We start from the raw sequence: 19,969 nt of genomic DNA on the forward strand, positions 1-19,969 counted from the left end.
ACAAAAAAAGTCTGAGAAAAAAGATCTGATAAAATAGATCTGAAAAATGTCTGAAAAAAAGTCTGAAAAAAAAGATCTGAAAAAATGTCCGGAAAAAAAAGTCTAAAAAAAGATCTGAAAAAATGTCCGAAAAAAAAGTCTAAAAAATGTCTGAAAAAAAAGTCTGGGAAAAAAAAATCTGAAAAATGTCGGACAAAAAAAGTCTGAAAAAAGAGATCTGAAAAATGTCTAAAGAAAAAGTCTGAAAAATGTCTGAAAAAAAAGTCTAAAAAATGTCTGAAAAAAAAGTCTGGAAAAAAAAAATCTGAAAAATGTCGGACAAAAAAAGTCTGAAAAAAGAGATCTGAAAAATGTCTAAAGAAAAAGTCTGAAAAATGTCTGAAAAAAAAGTCTGAAAAAAGTCTGAAAAAAAAGTCTGAAAGATGTCTGAGAAAATGTCCGAAAAAAAAGATCTGAAAAAAGTCTGAAAAATTTCCGGAAAAAAAGAGATCTAAAAAAAAGTCTGAAAAAAGAGATCTGAAAAATGTCTGGAAAAAAAGTCTGAAAAAAAAAAGATCTGAGAAATGTCGAACAAAAATGATCTGACAAATGTCTGAAAAAATGTCCGAAAAAAAAGATCTGAAAAATGTCTGATAAAAGAGATCTGAAAAATGTCGGACAAAAAAAGTCTGAGAAAAAAGATCTGATAAAATAGATCTGAAAAATGTCTGGAAAAAAATATCTGAAAAAAAATATCTGAAAAATGTCTGAAAAAATGTCCGAAAAAAATGTCTGAAAAAAAATATCTGAAAAATGTTTGAAAAAATGTCCGAAAAAAATATCTGAAAAAAGAGATCTGAAAAATGTCGCACAAAAAAAGTCTGAGAAAAAAGATCTGATAAAATAGATCTGAAAAATGTCTGGAAAAAAATATCTGAAAAAAAATATCTGAAAAATGTCTGAAAAAATGTCCGAAAAAAATATCTGAAAAAAGAGATCTGAAAAATGTCGCACAAAAAAAGTCTGAGAAAAAAGATCTGAAAAATGTCTGAAAAAAAGTCTGAAAAAAAGATCTGAAAAAATGTCCGAAAAAAAAGTCGAAAAAAAGATCTGAAAAAATGTCTGAAAAAAAAAAGATCTGAGAAATGTCAGACAAAAATGATCTGACAAATGTCTGAAAAAATGTCCGAAAAAAAAGTCTGAAAAAAAGATCTGAAAAATGTCGGACAAAAAAAGATCTGGAAATTGTCGGACAAAAAAAGTCTGAAAAAAGAGATCTGAAAAGTCTGAAAAAAAGTCTGAAAAAAGATCTGATAAAATAGATCTGAAAAATGTCTGAAAAAAAGTCTGAAAAAAAGATCTGAAAAAATGTCCGAAAAAAAAGTCGAAAAAAAGATCTGAAAAAATGTCTGAAAAAAAAAAGATCTGAGAAATGTCAGACAAAAATGATCTGACAAATGTCTGGAAAAATGTCCGAAAAAAAAGTCTGAAAAAAAGATCTGAAAAATGTCGGACAAAAAAAGATCTGGAAATTGTCGGACAAAAAAAGTCTGAAAAAAGAGATCTGAAAAGTCTGAAAAAAAGTCTGAAAAAAGATCTGATAAAATAGATCTGAAAAATGTCTGGAAAAAAAAGATCTGAAAGAAATGTCTGAAAAAATGTCTGAAAAAAAAAGATCTGAAAAATGTCTGAAAAAGAAGTCTGAAAAAAAATGTCCAAAGAAAAATGACGGAAAATGCACTTTTTTCACTCCTTCCAAATTTCCATCGAATTGTTTCCTCAAGCCTCATTGAGAAAGTAATTCTTTCTATTTCAAATATTTCATAAATTACATCATACCAGTTCTCTAATGATGTATCTGTATGAGGTATCTGGTTTAAGCCATTTCTTAGTAATTGCCTTTTCTAGCAGCTACACTCAATATTCCAAATAAGTATTTTGTTTCAATATTTGTAGATAATTAGTCGATTATTAAGCTACATTTTGAACGCATAACAAATGTGTGAATAATCGATTAACTATGGACAATCATCATGACAGCCCTATTTAAAATATGTTTGATTGTGAGATCTTCAGTGTACACTTCCTTTAAACTTCACTCTAACTTGTCCCTGTCAGGTGAGTTGCGGGATGCTGTGAAAAGTGGAGATTACATGGCAGTCAAATTGGCTCTAAATTCCAAAGAGGACTACAATCTGGACCAAGAGGTATGTTTATTCATCTTTAAAATGATTTCTTCACCCAGATCTTATCTTGTGTTTATCTGCTGATTAGCTTGTGCCTTATTTTATTTTAATTTGTATATATATCTCAAGGCTTCTTGAGTCTTCAATTCCAAGACAAAAAGCACATTTTACAGATTTTACAGCACCTTGGTTGCCCCCAGTGTATATGTATGTGTGTGTGTGTGTGTGTGTGTGGGAGTGTTTGTGCAGTCCGATATCCAAAAAAAAATATGAATTTTGTGGATGAGCAGTATAACACAGTGCTGCGTCTGTCACATACGGCACTAATAAAGTTAAATACTTGCCCTGCCAGGTCCTCCACATTACAAATTCATGAACTGACATTGCGTTAAAATTAAGCTTCATTCTGCGGACGGAGAAGCAACGTGGTCGGAAATATTAAAGAAGCAATTGACATAGATAGGGCTTTCTATTACGGTAGAATAAATAAGGTAGGCCTATATTCTTTTTTAAATTTAAATTCACTTATTACTGTTATTTTCATTTTGCACTCAAGTTCTTAAAATGAGAAAATACTCAGTACTTTTCATTTACCAAGTATTTAATTCACACAGGAGTATAAAAAAATAGGCTTTACCATATGATTATTTCATTTAAAACATGCTACATCCTGATATACACTCACCGGCCACTTTATTAGGTACACCTTGCTAGTACCGGGTGGTCTTCTGCTGCTGTAGCTCATCTGCTTCAAGGTTGGACGTGTTGTGCGTTCAGAGATGGTATTCTGCATACCTTGGTTGTAACGAGTGGTTATTTGAGTTACTGTTGCCTTTCTATCATCTCCAACCACTCTGCCCATTCTCCTCTGATCTCTGACATCAATAAGGCATTTCCGTCCACACAACTGCCGCTCACTGGATATGTTCTCTTGTTCGGACCATTCTCTGTAAACCCTAGAGATGGTTGTGCGTGAAAATCCCAGTAGATCAGCAGTTTTTGAAATACTCAGACCAGCCCGTCTGGCACCAACAACCATGCCACGTTCAAAGTCACTTACATTTTTTCTGTCTCGGACACAATCATCTGTTTGTGATTTGAAACTTCTGGAACCTCTTCGGAATATCTCAAGAAACCCTAATAAGTGTGCGAGTTACACAATATTATCAACAGGAATGGAAAATACTGAACGGTAAACATGCCCGACTAGAGCTACAGTACGTGATGTGGCAGAGATGACTCGGTTCCATCACGTTCAGCGGATCTTAATAATTAACTCGTACAGCGCATCTAAAATCACAAACTGTTCACCAAGGAGAAAGATGTCTCTTCAAGATCTACATCCACAGACTTCACTGTTTCATGTCTGCTAATAATTCAACGCCTCAAGATGTTTTTCACAACTCCAAAGCGCCTTCTCTTCTGCAACAAACCCAGGTAAGAGTGTGACCTCAAATGCTTTCATTTTTATATGTTTAAGGGATAATTTGGGTGTTTCTCAGTGTGGTTGTATGAGCTACTTCTCCATAGTCAGTGTATTACCTACAGTAGATGGAGTTTGGAGAAACAGGCAATGTACTGCTGTGGACGGAGGCAGCAGCAAGACGCATTTTAGACACCTAAAAAATCTATATCAGTTTAAAGCTGGGAAAGGCAAGTTTATTTTTGGCGTTATTGGGCAAAATTTCAATAATAACCTTTCAGCATATTGTGATTCAGGTGGTAGACCAGGTTAGGCAGTTTATGGAAGAAAAAAAACTCCAGCAACTCCTGTGTTCTGCGAGGTAAAATTACTGTTTTTGTCAAAGGAGTCTGGTGGCTTTGAAAAGAGCATAAATAACGGCTTCAGTTCCCCGTCAGAAAGGGTTATCTGACAGCGAGGTAAAGCGGTGAAAATGTTCTAAATATAGCGTACACTTTGCCCGTACTCGCCGTCTACTGTAGGTAATACACTGACTATGTTTAAGTACCTCATACAACCCCACTTCAAAACATCCAAACTATCCCTTTAAGCGATGTTGTAATAGTGTAAATATTTTTAATGTAGTCATTTTAGTCTGATTGAAACTTTTATTTTATGAAGCGGGAACAACTGTGTTGTAATTTGTAGATTTTAAAGTTAAATTACACGTGTAACGTATTGAGAGTTAAAGGGACATTGCTTACTTTTAATCTAAATTGAATTGTTTTTGTGTACAAAATATGTAAAAAGCTAACAAAAATCTTCACTAAAATGTTCTTTGTGCTAATTAGTCGTTGCTGTTAGCAGCTAATGTGTAATTGTACATTGGTAACTTTTCATTCATCATTATACATTCATGATACTGTGTGTGCACCTTAGAGACTGTGGTGTCATCTTTCTTTGCAGTGAACAACAAGCCAATGGAAGAAGACACTGAACACATGATGTAATGGGACAAGATGAACCCTGTGAAGCAGGTACATACTGTTTTCAGAACATGCATCATCATCATAGCACATATGTTACCAGTAACTATCATGTATTCAGGATCTTTATTTATCTTATCAAAAAATTTGAAACCATAGATGACATCTAAATAATATTAATTAATATATTTGTGGCCGAACACCATTGAAGTGTTCCCATGTTTTGCATCTATATCCAGTCGCCGGTTTCATAGATTTTACCAGAAAAACACCGCTATGCTAAGCCAAAACCTTTTGTATATGACATCAAAAGTTATTTGTTTTGATTGAAGCCATGAATGTAGGTCTAGTGCATATTCTGTTCTCTCCATGTAGCATTTCATCCAACACCCCATGACTACATATACTTGGTTAGGCATTTACAATGTCGAAACGCTGCTTGATCCAATAAAGCCATTAACTGTTCTTGAATGGGTCACATGTGGTTTTTATTACTGGAGACTTGAGAGGTGTCAGGGGTTTTATTTTGATACCGATGTTGGACTAAAAAAGTGATGTGTGGCCATCACGTTGACTTCAGTTTGAATGGGCCTGGATTTTGGTGGGGCATTGCCAAGGTGCTGATGTGTTAACTGAAAAATGTGCAAAGGATTTTAAAAAGGGCAGTACCAAAAGAAACACCCGACTTAACCAAAAATTCAAACCAAAATTTAGCTTTAGTTTGTGTTTTCCTAATGGGTCTGTGTTTTAGGTTCACTCAGTCAAATTATTCATGGGGTCTGATTTGGCAATGAGTCTTACATATGCTTGTTCTTTTACAGGCTTGTACTATTGGTGAGACGAGGTCATTTGAAGGAGAGAGGAGCTTGATTGAAGAGAGAAGTTCGAGTGATGCTCTTAGGTTGACTTCTAACCTTGACAGTGCCAGAAATGACGAGGGTACTCCGAGAGTAAAAGAGAATATCCCACAAGATTTGGATGGTCCAAAAGATGGCGAAAAAATGCCAAGCTGCCCTGCCAGTATAAACACTGAGCAAGTGACAGTGAGGGAACATGAACAGATCCAAAAAGGTGGAAAGGATATAACTGAATCCAAAAATACTGCTTGTGATTCAGCTACCAAGCAGGAAAGTCAAGGAAAGGAAGACCAGAAGCGATTACAGGAAGACGAGATGTCAAATGGTGGTTTATCAAGTAAATTGAACTTTGATCATTCAAATCCAACCAGAAATGCAGAAGGGATGCTGACAAGGGGCAAAGACAAAACAAAGCAAAAGGGCGAAGCTGACGAGCAAAGGTCCCCCGGGGAAGCGAATGACTCAAGTGATGAGGCAGATCAGTCAGATGGTGCGGATCAAGTTCAATCAAAGGAGATTCCTAGAAGGCGATCTGGGCGCCGCAGGAAAACTGAAGAGAAGAGGCAACCGACACGATCCAGTTTAAGGACCTGTAAGAAAGTGCTTGAACCGCCCCCTAGCAAAACGAACGATGAGAAAAAGGAGTCAAGTAAAAAGCACTTCTGTTTATATTGCAAAATGGCTTTTACCCAACTTGCAAAGCACTTGGAAAGGAAACATGCGGACGAAACAGATGTTGCCCACGCAATACGCTTTCCCAAAGGTTCCAAAGTCAGACAGACGATGCTTGACCAAATTCGCAATAAAGGAGATTATGAACACAATTGCCAAGTTCTCAAAAGTGGTGAGGGGGAAATTGTGACCAAGAAACAGGTTAAAAATCCCACCATATCTGTCCGCGACTTCCTGCCTTGCCAGCACTGCTTCGCTTTTTATCGCAAAACTGATTTGTGGAGACATGAGCGGTCATGTAAGGCCAGAAAGGGAGATCAGAAATCCTCTGAAAGGACAAATAGAGTCAGCAGTGCTGCCTCCCGGCTGCTTCCAATGTCAGAGTTCTTAACTGGAGGCTGCGAGGAAATCATCCACATCATGCATCAAGATGACATCTCGAGGCATATCAGAAATGACCCACTCATTTGTAAATATGGCAATGCATTGTCTGCCAAGTATGACCATGACAAGTCTCAGTTTGCTTATATTGCACAAAAGATGAGGGAACTGGGTAGATTTGTGGTCGCCGTAAGCGAGCTTGACAAGAGCGTGAAGTACTTGCATGAAATATGTCAACCGTCCAGATTTGAATTAGCCGTTGAAGGAGCTAAAAAAGCTAGTGGTTTTGACCCCAGTTCCAGTAAGTTTAAAACCGTCTCCCTCGTCTCAAAGATCGGCTACTCTTTGAAACGAGCTGCGGAAATAGCTTTCGGGGAAAGTCGCATGACCGAGGACAGTGAAACTGAAGGTGAAGTGAAAAAGTTCATACACCTTCTTGATACAAAATGGAGTCAGTGTTTTTCTCGCAAAGCTCTTGCATTATCTCTTAAGCAAGATGTCAAGAAAGTGGAAGTAGACAAGTCAACTGTGACAGAAGATTTGGTAAAACTCCACAGGTTTATCACAGGGGAAGAAGAGGAAGCCAGGAAGGAGCTGAAAGAAAGTCCTAATTTGTCAACATGGAAAAAGCTCAGCGAGGCCACTCTGGCAGATGTTTGTCTGTTTAACAGAGGAAGGGTCGGAAATATTGGCAGAATGCTGTTGCAAACTTACACTTGCAAGAAGAGTATGGGAACATTTGTGCCCTCTGCGGATCAAATAAGGAAAAGCACAAAATTGGAGCTGGACCTTGGTAGCAGTTTCACCAGGTTAGAACTAGAGGGTCAGTATGGGAGGAACATGCTGGTTCTGCTAACGGAAAGGATGGTTTTGTCAATCGACTTACTCATTGAAAATCGAGAACAAGCCGGTGTGTCAAAAACGAACCCATACCTGTTTGCACGGACTGAAGGTCCATCCTTCATCAGAGGATTGGATTGTTTCCGAAGGTCTGCAATGGAATGTGGAGTTAAAAACCCAGAAGCACTTCTGTCCTCGTCATTAAGAGAGCAAATTGCCAGCTGCTGGCAGCTAATGAGCCTCAGTGAAGGCGAGATGGATCAAGTGGCCAAGCTGTTGGGAAGGAGCAGCAAGGAGTGTTACAGGCTCTCAAAGAATGCATCGCAGCTGGAGGAAGTGAGCAAACAACTTCTCAAGATGGATCGAACGCTGCCATCAAGTCCACGCAGCACTGCAAAAGATGGTGAGTACCATTGGATCCTTTTGCATTAATGTGATCTTTGATTACAAAGTGCTCTCAAAGTAGAGTTAACATACAATACATAACAATCTCAACTCTTGTGCTGTGTCTCAATTCGGATACTTTAAATACTTGCGTAGTGCGGGAATTTCAACAGGGTGGTGTCAAATCAAACATGGCTGTTCGATGCGCACTTACCACTAGTGATGATCGCAACATTTGACTGCTTCTTATTGCAACCCTCAACCGGACGGAGCATTACCGCCAACATTTGACCGCGATTGTCGCCTGCTAAAATATATGCCGGCTTGGTTGCTCACTTGATAACATTATTAAAACTGAATAGAAGGGCAACCTTATGGTCTGAAAAGTGAAGCCAATACTGATGTGCCTTAAATTTACATTCTCTCTAACAGCCAGCAGGGGGTGACTCCTCTGGTTGCAAAAAGAAGTCTGATTGTATAGAAGTCTATGAGAAAATGAGCCTACTTCTCTCTTGATTTATTACCTCAGTAAACATTGTAAACATGAGTTTGTCTCAATCGCTAGTTTCAAGTCTTCTTCAATACAGCATGATGTTCATTTAGTAAACTATGGTCCCATTTAGAGTCAGATAGACCATAAAGCAGGGGATGCTTTAGGTCGTGGCTACCTTGTGATTGACAGGTTGCTACCACGGCGTTGTCCGGTCTGGAAGTTGTCCGTGTTTTCGTCTTAGAAATGTAACATTTTCAGTGTGCTTTCAGTACATGAAAGTTAATTATAACCTAAAAATGTATTATTCAGCGTTCGGTTGTACTGAGCTCCAACCGATTGAAAAAAACAAGATTGCGACGGCAAAAATGCCGAACTCGATGCTTCAAAACGGCAGTCCACAAACCAATGAGTGACGTCACAGTGTCTATGTCCACTTCTTATACACAGTCTATGAATAAAAATGAACATGTTTTTAAATTTACTGGCTTGCGTGTGCCCCCTGTTTCAAGCAAGGTGGTGGTAAATACGCCGCCATCTTTGCCATTTCACAAGTTTGATGGTCCCTCCCCTTCCACTATGTAGCCAAGATGGCGACCATTGTGGGTGAGAAGTGTTCAGCGTTCCACACTCCACTCTTTGACCGTTATGTGTACAACATCAAGGAACTTATAGTGCGCTGCATTTTGCCTTACTTGTCAGTGTGAACGCACTTATGCCCTCAAATAACAAGTGTAAGTATGGAAGAACGCAAATTGAGACACAGCACAAGTTCACTTACTTGCTTGTTCGGGAACTTTCAACTGTATCACACAGTCTTCATCAACAGAACAATAGATGTTCAAAACTTACCATATTTCTGATCCCTTTCAGGAATTGACAGTTCATTCTTGACCTTTTTGAAACAGTAGTTCACAAAACGGTCTTCACTCAAGGACTACTTTTTTGACAATATCGAACAGTCTTGGAAACAGCAGCTGATGAAACAAGATCGGGAATGAACTGTCAAGCTCTAGAGTTTTAGCATTTTGAATTGAGAGACTACTGCATTCTTTATTTCTCTTATATAACCATGATACACTCTTTATCTTTTTTTAGGAACTGTACAGAAGCCCGCTTTAAAGAGAAGACCTTGGAGTGAGATGGAGCAGGCTGCAGTGAAGCGTTTCTTGAGCGAATTTATAACAGGGATGAAGGTTCCGGGCAAAAAGGAGTGCAATGCTTGCATAGCTGCTGAACCAGATCTCGGTGGCAGATCTTGGACAGATGTCAAAAACTATGTACACAACACACTACAGACAATACGGAGGAGAAGTAACCAGCACAAGTCTGACGGGAATGTAAATGAGAGTCCAAAGAGCCCGAAAGCCGGAGTCGAAACCACAGAGAAAGATTTGGAAGACTCGAGCGTTGTCTGTACTTTGACAACAGTGAATCCAGATCACCTGAGAGAAACTTCAAATTGCTGTATGACAATGGCTCCAACCAACTTCCCCCAAGAGATGACCTCAACTTACGCAACCTTGTGTTCTACGAGTGCAAACATGATCCACACGGGTCAACCGCTGATTTCTACTTTCACGCCGTTGAATGCTACTGATACACAAGTGGTTCCTACATTTACTCCACACAACACTACAAATGCACTAATGCCTCCATACGCACCAGAGAACAGCATACTTATGCCATTGTCTTCTTATACGCAGAATGCCACAAGTATGCCACCATCTTCTGTGTATACCTCACAGGACACTATGGGTTCACCTTTGATTCCTAGTTATACCACCCTTACTACTCCGAGCACTTCAATGGTTCCTACATTCACGCCATTGACCACAAGTGCACCAATGGTCCCTGCATTCTCGACACTAAACGACAGGAGCAGGCCTATCGTTTCTTCATTCACAGCCCTGAACCATTCAATTGCACCAGCTTACCCCGCAGTCCCGCCACCACTTAGGGCCCCTACAACTGCACAGGTTGTCCCAACAATCCATAGACCCAGCGTTCCCAACAGAACGCCAGTTGTACAGGAAAATATGTCCGCCGCAGGAAAAAAAGTCACTCCAGCTGACAAGCCTCAAAAGAGAAACAAGAGGTTGTGGAGTAAGGAGGAACAGGCTGCGGTGAGGCGTCAGTTCGGAGACTTCTGTAAACTGGTCAAAGTGCCGGGCAAAAAGGATTGTGATGCATGTTTAGCTGCCGAACCTGCCTTGAACAGCAGAACGTGGAGGGAAGTCAAATATTTCGTACATAACTCAATTCAATCGATGAAAAGAAGAGGGCATGTTGTCGCCTCCAAACCAAGTACAGGAGTACAGGAACCAGAGACTCATCATAGTAATAATAATCCAAACACGGAGTGGGATGGTCCCGTTTATCTGTCCCTGTAAATATTTGTAATGGACTCATTGAAAACAATAAGTGAGATTTTAAGAGGTATGCGAGGGCTGTGGCTTTACGCTCAAATTATGTGGGGCTTAAGAGTTGAGCAGATGTGAATTGTTGTACAATGTACTGTCAGTGAACCTTGGTCTCAGTAGCCGGATGGATCTTGACAATGATTACACACTGCCCTGCCGTCTTTTAGTCACACTTTTTAAAAAGTTCCTAAAGTATTCAGAATCAAGTCCACCGGACCAAGCTATTGGTGTACTGTTGCATGAATACACTAAATCGGTGGAACTGAGGATGTTTGTACTGTAGCTTTGGCTCAGAAAAAGGCTGATTATTAATGTTTTAATATGGTTAGATTGCATATAAACGTGTGTGACACAGTCAATTATGTAACACTGTCAATTCGTCGGATCATCACAGGTTATCTCTTAGAAAGTGCTCTAATTTAGATGTGTGATCATTTAGTAAATGTGAACCTCATTTTGCTAGGATTTGCAACCTGCCACCAGTCATTGGCTGCGGCAAGTAGGGATGTCACAAGAACCGATACTTTGGTACCAAGTCAATGTCAAAAGTTCGGAAAACGTGACGATACTCCTTTTTTCTACAGTACCGTAGGTACCGGGGATCAGGGCTCGAGACTAACGTCGTCCCGGGGACGATTGAACATTTCCCTGATGATGCTATACTGTGATCAACAAATCCGTGTTGAAATCGGCAAGAGGAGAGTTAGTTAACGTTAGCTGTTAGCAGCCAGGGGGAGCACAAGCTAATTTCAAACTACAAGACTTTCAAAGTCGTCAGAACACTGCACTATTCGCACTACACAACTTGTAATCGGGAGTCTTTAAGCCATTGTGGTTTTCACACTACATGACTGACCGGCGACAGGATCACTACACTAACACTACAAGATCTTTTACCAGGAGGAATCCCCGATGAGGTCTCCAAACTATGTTTTATCACGAAAACACACGCGACAAATACATGGTGAAATGGCTTGACACTATACGTGAAACACATTGGTGAACACACTCTTTTTTTACTATTTATTCCTCTAGGTGCAACAACAACTTTGTTCCGCGTTGTAAATGCAGCACATACACTTAAGTTCCTGTTGTTACAGGCGACCCCTCCTCTTCCAGGTTTCCCCTCAACCCGTGTCTTGGCTCTCATCGGCTGTAGCTCGTGAAGCTAGCGCTGATGTGCGAGCGCCGAGCCAACGTCGATTTGCCTCTGATCTGGGGGAGCGCAAAATCAGGGCAAAATTTGTGTAGTGTGAACTAGGCATAATGGAGATAGGAGCTAACAGCTAACATACGGAGGTTGCATTGATTATGATGCGTTCAAGCTCTATTAAGTAAAAATGAGCATTGGGCTAAGGTAAAATTTTGCTTTTTGTGAAAAACTCGAGGCGGATCATCAGGGATTAATAATAAATTCGCAAAAACCAATATGGAAATGGTAATAAAGAAGTGTATGTTTAAGTACATGGGATTTATAGTTTCAAGAATCATGGAATTTCACTGGTATTGGTATCAACTGCTAAATTTCTAGTATTGTGACATCCCTAGTGGCAAGTAGCCACCGTGGCACCCAAACACGCTTTCACAAAAGGTGAAAGCAATGGCTGAATAGTTTGGGAGTCCCCAGCCACCGTGATCGGGGCATTTCCCACCCTGCACTGAGCAAAGGTAGCCTCGGTGACTGTACATTTCCAGAGGGATTTTTACTCTTCTTTACTTCAAAACTTACCTATCTTTCTGCCTGTACTGTTTTAAGTAGCATTTGTATGAATTTTGATGATCAAAAAAAGTAAATAGAAAACCTACCAGCAAAAATATTTGCATCCAGTCCCTCCAACATGATAGATGTACGTAGACTTGCTTCACATGATTCCCAAATGCCTGGCCCAAAGTTGTACTGTATTCTTGCTTTAGCCAGTAGCCTATATTGTAGATGGCCCCTGATAGCCTGCAGCAGTAACGGCGTACCTTCCTTGCTGATGTTAGAGAATTAGGAGCTCCGTGTGTATACCTCTCACTTAAATATGAAACACATTTTATTTTTTTTCTTTGAGGATCCTGTTGATAAATGTTCATTATCTTTTCATTTATATGTTTTTATTTCCTTTCTTTTTTTCATGTGTATTAACAAGCTGTCGAAGGGTTTGGTTGTATCCTTGTATCACTACTCAGCAACTGTGTAGAACATTTTAGTACTTATTTGATATACTCTAAGTTGAGGTAAATACACTACATTGGTCTCTTTACTTCATTTTAAGCTTTTTGTTATCTGGATGTTTGTGGCATTAATACCCAGTTGCCAAGATCAGATTGCCTTATCATGTTGATTATTTGCTTTTTTTAAGTCTAACACACAGCATAGATTTTGTTTTGAAGAAGTGAAGCCAAAAGTTCATTAAAAACAAGATCGAAAATGACATCCCTTTACATTTTTAAATATAAAAGGATGGGTATAGATTGGTGAGTGTACCAGGCATTAGACAGTGACTGAAAAGGTTATGGATAAGATGCTAACTAAAGTCAGATTGTCCTAAGCATTATCACCTTTAAAGGGACTGTTTGTAGCTTTGTGTCCCATGCGCGCTCGCGTGTGTCTACGCTGTTCAGACAAGACTCCAACAAAAAACTACACGAAAGCACCAAAACCGCAAAGTTCTATCTAGTGAAGCCCGTCTGTTGGCCGCGGTCGGAGGACGCGGGGGAGACCGTAGCTTTGGTATCCAGGACCAGAGTCTCTGCTCCTCTGACTGCCTTCACTCACACACCGCGCTCATTCTCGCTCAGCTCGCTCCACACTGCAGAAGAGTTAGTTTAGCTCCGAGAATATCTAGTGAATGTACAGTGGACGTTTGTGCAGAAATAACTGCTGCAGCTCCTCCAGACCAACAGAGGTTTCCCGTGTCTTGTGAAGTGACGGGGCTCCGCAGAGAGAAACGTTATCGTCTCCAACCAAAACTCCGGTGTCTCCCCTGTTCCCTCCGGCCGCGGTCGGGAGGCTGAGGCAGGAAAATCCAACACTAGGATCAGATCTAAATCATGTTCATGGAGAGACCTTCGTCTGGTCAGCTAACATTACTGCCGAGCAGCTGAAATATAGAGTGATATTGTGCTTTTAGCTGACGTGTGTCGCCTCACTGTTTTGAGCGATGCTCGTTCATGTCTATGTAGAGCGAGCACAAGCGCGAGCAACAGGACGCTGACTTTAGTTGACTTTTTTTTTGTTTTTTTTAAAGTTATTTTTTTGGGGGCATTTTCCATTTTATTGAGAGGACAGTGGATAGAGTCTTGGAAAGGGGGGAGAGAGAGAGTGGATGCGGAAAGGGCCACAGGCCGGATTCGAACCCGGGCCGCCGCGGTCAGGACCAAGCCTTGATACATGGACGCCCGCTCTACCAACTGAGCTAACCCAGGCGCCAGACTTTCGTTGACTTAACGGCCACAGGTGTCGCTGTTAACAAGACATTTCTGATTCTTACATAGAGTCCCTTTAACTGAAAATATAGTTTAATAATTACCAATAAACAAAATGCACATTTCATGTTAAACTGAAGTTTTGTTTGTTTCTGTCACACACACACAGACCGTGTTGAAGGTTTAAAACAGGATATTGAACCTGCCTAGACGGGGTCGTCACATTTCAGGTTCACAACGTCTTCTCTGCAGTGTTTATTTTACACTGGATATTCAACAAGGTGCGTGTGGATCTGCTGTTTGGTCGCGTCACTCGACTCTGTAGGTGTCTTCATTAGGACATGCATTTTATTTCTTTATTATTTTCAGAAGGAGTTTAAGTTATGGTTAAGAGTTCCAGATAACACTACTGCTGTTTGTCATGGACAAAAAGGTTTTGTGTTCTCCTCAGTAGCAGCTGTAGTGAATCTGTTTTAGAGTAACCAGTGTTCACCCTTTCATACCAAAGCCATTAATGTCATAAACCCCTGACTGTGAGCAGGGTTGCAGACCCGGGTCAGATAACACATGTCGACTCATTCAAACCGATGGCTAACTGATTTTTTCCTGTGTGACTGCTTCCTTGTGGAAAGAGGTTATATCTGTGTTTGGACACTCCCATTGCTGTTTGGTGTTGCAAAGCAACATTTCTTTTTTCCACTGTATAGTAGATAACTTTCTTTCATTGCTGTTGTATAAGCACACAGTGCGTGTTACTCTTCATCCTGTTATTGTAATTATGTTGCCTTCAGTTAATGCTTCTTATCAAGTATTGTAAGGAACTTATAACTTCAGCTTGTACAATAAAATGCTTCTTGGCTTAAAGATTTTGTTGTTATGAAAAAGATTTTATGTATGATGATTAATCACCATCATCCGTGATTAATCGCATGATTGTCCATAGTTACCTGTAGACATAAATATGTGTGTGAATGGTTGTTTGTCTAAATGTGTAAGCCATGATCGACTGACGACATGTCCGAGGTGTAAAAGGCCTCTGGGACAATGTCAGATGAGATTGACTCCTGTCCCCCACAACCCTGCAAAGGATAAGCAGGTTTAGATGATGGATGAATGGAAAACAAATCAATTTGTTTTTTGGTATCTGAATCAGAATGTTTGGATTCGACCGCTGCTACTGGCTCTAGGTCGGCTTGGAAAGGCCCAGGGTGAAGGTGGCTCATGGCTCCGGCCATCTGCCACCTGTCAACCGGGACAGACTGTCCTCAGTGCGTCAGGGGTCTGCAGCGATGTCGGCAACACACCCGACCCGTCTTCCATGTGACCGTCAACCAATGTGTTTATTATTAAATTATTTACAAGAGCACAATGCTCTTCTAAGATCCAGCTCAAAGTGCAACATAAGCTGACAACATAAGCTGATGCACACTGACATTTAACAACAGCAAAACTATATCAGAACATCCGTTTACAAACTCTCACACAACGGGTGCAGCATAATCCAAGTCTCATTGATCCAGTCGTGTGCTCACTACTTCACAAACACGTGCATCTCCACTATAACCTTACACTGCACAACTCATCCGGCCTGAAGTGTTTTAAATACGGGTAGTGAGGTTTTAATGAAGATGCATGTGTTTGTGAAGCAGTGAGCATACGACTGGATCAGTGAGACTTGGAGGCATGCGAGAAAACGTTCTTCAAGAATTCATGGGAACACGGGGTGAGTAATTGATATACAAATGGTCATTTTGGGGGTGAAATATTCCTTTAAACGTCTGTAGATGCAGAACTCACGCCATGCCTAATAGCTCAAAACAGAAGTTAACATATTGTAGTTGATGTATACAAAATAATAATAATACAGTATAAACAGCAAATGAACAATCCCCAGCAGGTCAGTGAGGAGCTGCTCATTTAACCCCCTTCGTTTGTCTGCAGGATGTCAGCGGGATGTCCCTGAGCATGCTGGCAGCGGCGGGGGGGGCAGGACGACATCCTCCGGTTGCTGATAAAGAAGGGAGTGAGGGTGAACGGACGGCAGAAGAACGGCACCACAGCGCTGATGCACGCCGCTGAAAAGGTAACGCAGAGTTTCACTGTGACGTTGTACTCCGGTGGTGCACCAACATTTCATTTCCAAAATAAGGTGTTTGTTTCTTCTCATGCTGTTTTCGGTTGAAATTGGCAGCACCATCCTACCCAGTCATCACGTTTCTGTATTTTCTCTCACCTTTTATTTTTATTTCCGTCCTCTCTGTCAGAATTTCCTGACAACCGTTGCCATCCTGCTGGAGGCGGGCTCCTACGTCAACGCTCAGACACTAAACGGGGAGACGGCGCTGATGAGGGTAACGCTGCATTTCACACACAAACCTCCCAACCATTAACCGAAGTTAAACCATTTACACCAGACACACGTCCTCCTGGGACAGGTTATCAGTCTCTTGTTGGATTTCCAAAGATGTTGAACTGTTCTTTAAAGACGGTAACCAGGTTGATGATTTATCCCTTTTATCGCTGCATCGTCTAAAAGTGTTAAAAGTTAAAGGTGAAGAGACGCGGCAGAACATTTAATGCCCCTTTAGGCCTCTTATCCCAACAGTGGTAGGAGGATCTGTACCTGGGACTCTGTGGCTGTGTTGGTAAAATGTTTCCTGTGCTTCACTTCAGGCATGCAAGAGAGGGAACGCTGACGTGGTGCGCCTCCTGCTGGAGTACGGAGCCGACTGCAACATCGTGTCCAAAAAACAAGACCGCGGCCATGTACTTCGCCAAACTCGGCAACAACCTGATGGTGTGCGACCTCATCAAGGACCACGTCAGCGTGTGAGTCTACAGCTTCAATATGAGGGACTGTGTGTTGGAGGAGAAACAAAAATCTAAATACTGTGTTATATTATTATATTACAACTACTGACCAATAAACACCAGGTACATCTGGTGACACAGCAGCAGTTTAAAATACACTCCCTGCTGTATCCGTCCTGTGTTCTCATGCATTTTGCCCATAAAGTCACTCGGACTGTTTGTCTCTGCGTCTCTCAGGCTGTCCAGCGTGGCGGAGGACACCATCCGAGCGTACTTTGAGTCTCGTCTGGTGCTGCTGGAGCCCGTCTTCCCTCTCTCCTGCCACCGGCTTTGTGAGGGACCCGACTTCTCGCTGGAGTTCGGCTTCAAGTCACAGCCACAGCCTGAGGGTAAAACACAAACTCTGTGAACAGCTGCTTGCAGGGTCTGAAATTCACTTTTTGTCACTTCCTTCCACTGTGGCAGGCAAGGATTTTTTTATCTGCCACTTTTGAAATCTCTCCACTAAATGAAGGAATAACATTTTAGATCTGATGTCATTCAATGTTCGATATATTTAACATAAATAACATTATATACACGGTAAATTACAGTGTTTGAATTACACCGTGGAGGGAGGACAGTGTACTCAGTGCTGTACTTTGTTATTGTCATCTATAGTGGTTATTTACATAAAAATACACAATTCAAATGATTATGATTATTTAAATATTTGCTTTGATTCAAAGAAATCTTGGTAAGCTGTTATGAAGTTAAACAGGTCATAATTATTTCTCTAATATCTATTTTATATTGATGTGAAAACATCTCCTTCAAACTACTGGATTTATTCAAGTTTCTCGCCAAAAACTTAATTTTACGAGATGATCATAACGTTGTAATTAACCTTCGTCCAATAGTCATTTAAACGTCTCATAATAATAACTCAATGGCACCTCCGTTAACGTTAGTAGCGCCGTTATTTAACCAAGCAGGACTGTGCTGCTAACGGCTGCTAGCCGCTGACGTTACTAACTCTCCTCCTGCTGATTTCAGCACAGATTTGTTGTTCAGTGTTGCATTATCAGGACAAATAGGGTGCATCCCCTCAGGTTTAGTAGCGCCACGCTGTTGAGCTCTTTTTTTTTTTCTCCGCCGTGTCTCCGGTCCCAAACAAACTGAAACATGATACAGCGTGCGTATGCATCATTGTGCAGCGTAACTATCAGAAAGCGAGGAAGAGGAATCGATAATCATGGAGGCATGAGATGCCAAGAAAGTGAAAAACTACGGTTCTCTATTCCCATCACTAGCATTTTCCCTGCCTGCCAAAGTGGCGGATGTCCTGATGATTTCACCCACCAATCTCAACAGTTTACCAACATTTGGCGCGTGGCGGCTGCTAATTTCAGACCCTGGCTGGTTGCATTTCTAGATACACCTAAGACTCTGTACTTGTTTTATCCTTCACTTCTTTTCACCTCTATCCCTCCCTCCCTCCTCTTCCCCCTCCTCCTCCTCCAGGCTCAGGCATCCTCCTCTTCATCTTCCACGCCAACTTCCTGAATGAAATCACAGCGCGGCTCTGCGGACCGTGCAGCGTTCACGCCGTGGTGCTCAACGACAAGTTCCAGCTGCCCATCTTCCTGGTTCGTCCTCAACAACAACAACAACAGCAGTTCAATCACACTAATAACACTTAAATATACCAAGTGGTTTATCAGAAGAAATAAAAAAAAAACAGGGTTGCTAAAATACAAATAGGTCAAATAAAATGAGAAAACAAACCAAACAGTAGCTATTCACATTCAGTCATTACCTTTAGCTAAAGTTCAAGTGTTTCACAGGATGCTACGCTACGTATATTTATATGTTTATTCTTGTTTGGCCTCATTTTTTTTCCTCGTTCTTGTCTTCAAACATTCAGGACAGTCACTTCATCTACTCCTTCAGCCCGGCTCCTGGCATCAACCGACTCTTCATCCGTCTAGCAGAGGCGCCAGCAGCCAAGGTGACACACATTAAAGATAATACAACAGACACAATATTAGACACATAAAAGCCTCTGCTGCCAGTCAGGTCATCATACAGACTGAAGGGGGTTTTCAGGGTAACGAAATATTAGACTTTTTAAGGAAGAATAAATGATCCGTCAGTCAGCAGGTGTAGAGACACCGTTGTATAGTAACAGTCAAGATTTAAATGTACTCTTGAAAGTTGCACTATAGATCGAATCACCGCTAACAACAACAATCACTACTGTGGAGGTCGACAGCCGGCCGTTGATTTGAATTGCAAAGATATGGGAATTCAGCAAACTTGTTTATTTCTGTTGCCATTCTCAGCCGTAACGGTAACATTTAAAGATATATAGTTAAACAGGATGATCCGACCTACCAGAGGCCTGAGGCCTGCACTACGAAGCAGGATTTGTGGTTAGCGAGGTCACTTCAAGGTTAACCCTTCAGGGTTTTCCATCCTACGAAGGTGGTTCACTTCTTACTGGGGTAGATCGCCATGGTAACTGATGCTGAACAACTAACCTGCTCCGGAGCAGGTTATGTTCCAGATAAGAGATCAACTCGTATAAAAGCACCTCCTACTGACCAATCAGAGCTCAGTGCAGTGATTGTATGATAATATTACACACATATGAAGAACTTTAAATCATAATCCAGCTATAAACAACACAGTTTAAACTGATAAATGCAGGAAGGACAGCCAGGTTTATGCTGTGGGTGTTTACCTCTTTGTGTTATGTTTTTATATTTATTTTTTTACTTGGTCTTGAATCCGTTTCACACCGCCGGAGACGGGACGCAGCTGAAAGAAGGCTGAAATAGTCATTCACGCCACATACTTGTTAAAGGACATGAGAAGGCGTAATCCATTCATTCACTACATTTCTAAAAGCTATTCATATCTAGACGACTATATTTGACTTTTGAATGTTCCGTTTAATTAATAAATCTGTTAATTTACGCATTCACACATCGGGAGTTTTTTCTTTCACCAGCTGTTCTTCCTGCATTTGGCAGCTTCAACTGTGTTACTTTTAGTCTGGATTAAGTGTTTAACTTCTTCGTATTTGTCTAATATAGTTTACTCTTCCTTTCTTTGTAAAATGTGCCGCTCTGCCTGTCTGTCTGTAAGTGTTATTATTAATGA

At 40.8% G+C, this 19,969-nt stretch overlaps 1 protein-coding gene across 1 annotated transcript in view; it reads left to right on the top strand.

The window, feature by feature from the left end:
* Positions 1-19,969, top strand: part of mphosph8 (M-phase phosphoprotein 8) — a 33,006-nt gene that overhangs the window by 9,360 nt on the left and 3,677 nt on the right. Inside the window, 9 exon segments of the mRNA XM_037790434.1 lie at positions 2,098-2,186; positions 15,953-15,991; positions 15,993-16,094; positions 16,276-16,362; positions 16,685-16,756; positions 16,758-16,840; positions 17,060-17,211; positions 18,326-18,450; positions 18,729-18,812. Coding sequence (XP_037646362.1) covers positions 2,098-2,186; positions 15,953-15,991; positions 15,993-16,094; positions 16,276-16,362; positions 16,685-16,756; positions 16,758-16,840; positions 17,060-17,211; positions 18,326-18,450; positions 18,729-18,812 — 833 coding nt within the window.

This window comes from Sebastes umbrosus, chromosome 13, assembly GCF_015220745.1.
Source record: "Sebastes umbrosus isolate fSebUmb1 chromosome 13, fSebUmb1.pri, whole genome shotgun sequence".
In the NCBI taxonomy this organism is placed as follows: domain Eukaryota; kingdom Metazoa; phylum Chordata; class Actinopteri; order Perciformes; family Sebastidae; genus Sebastes; species Sebastes umbrosus.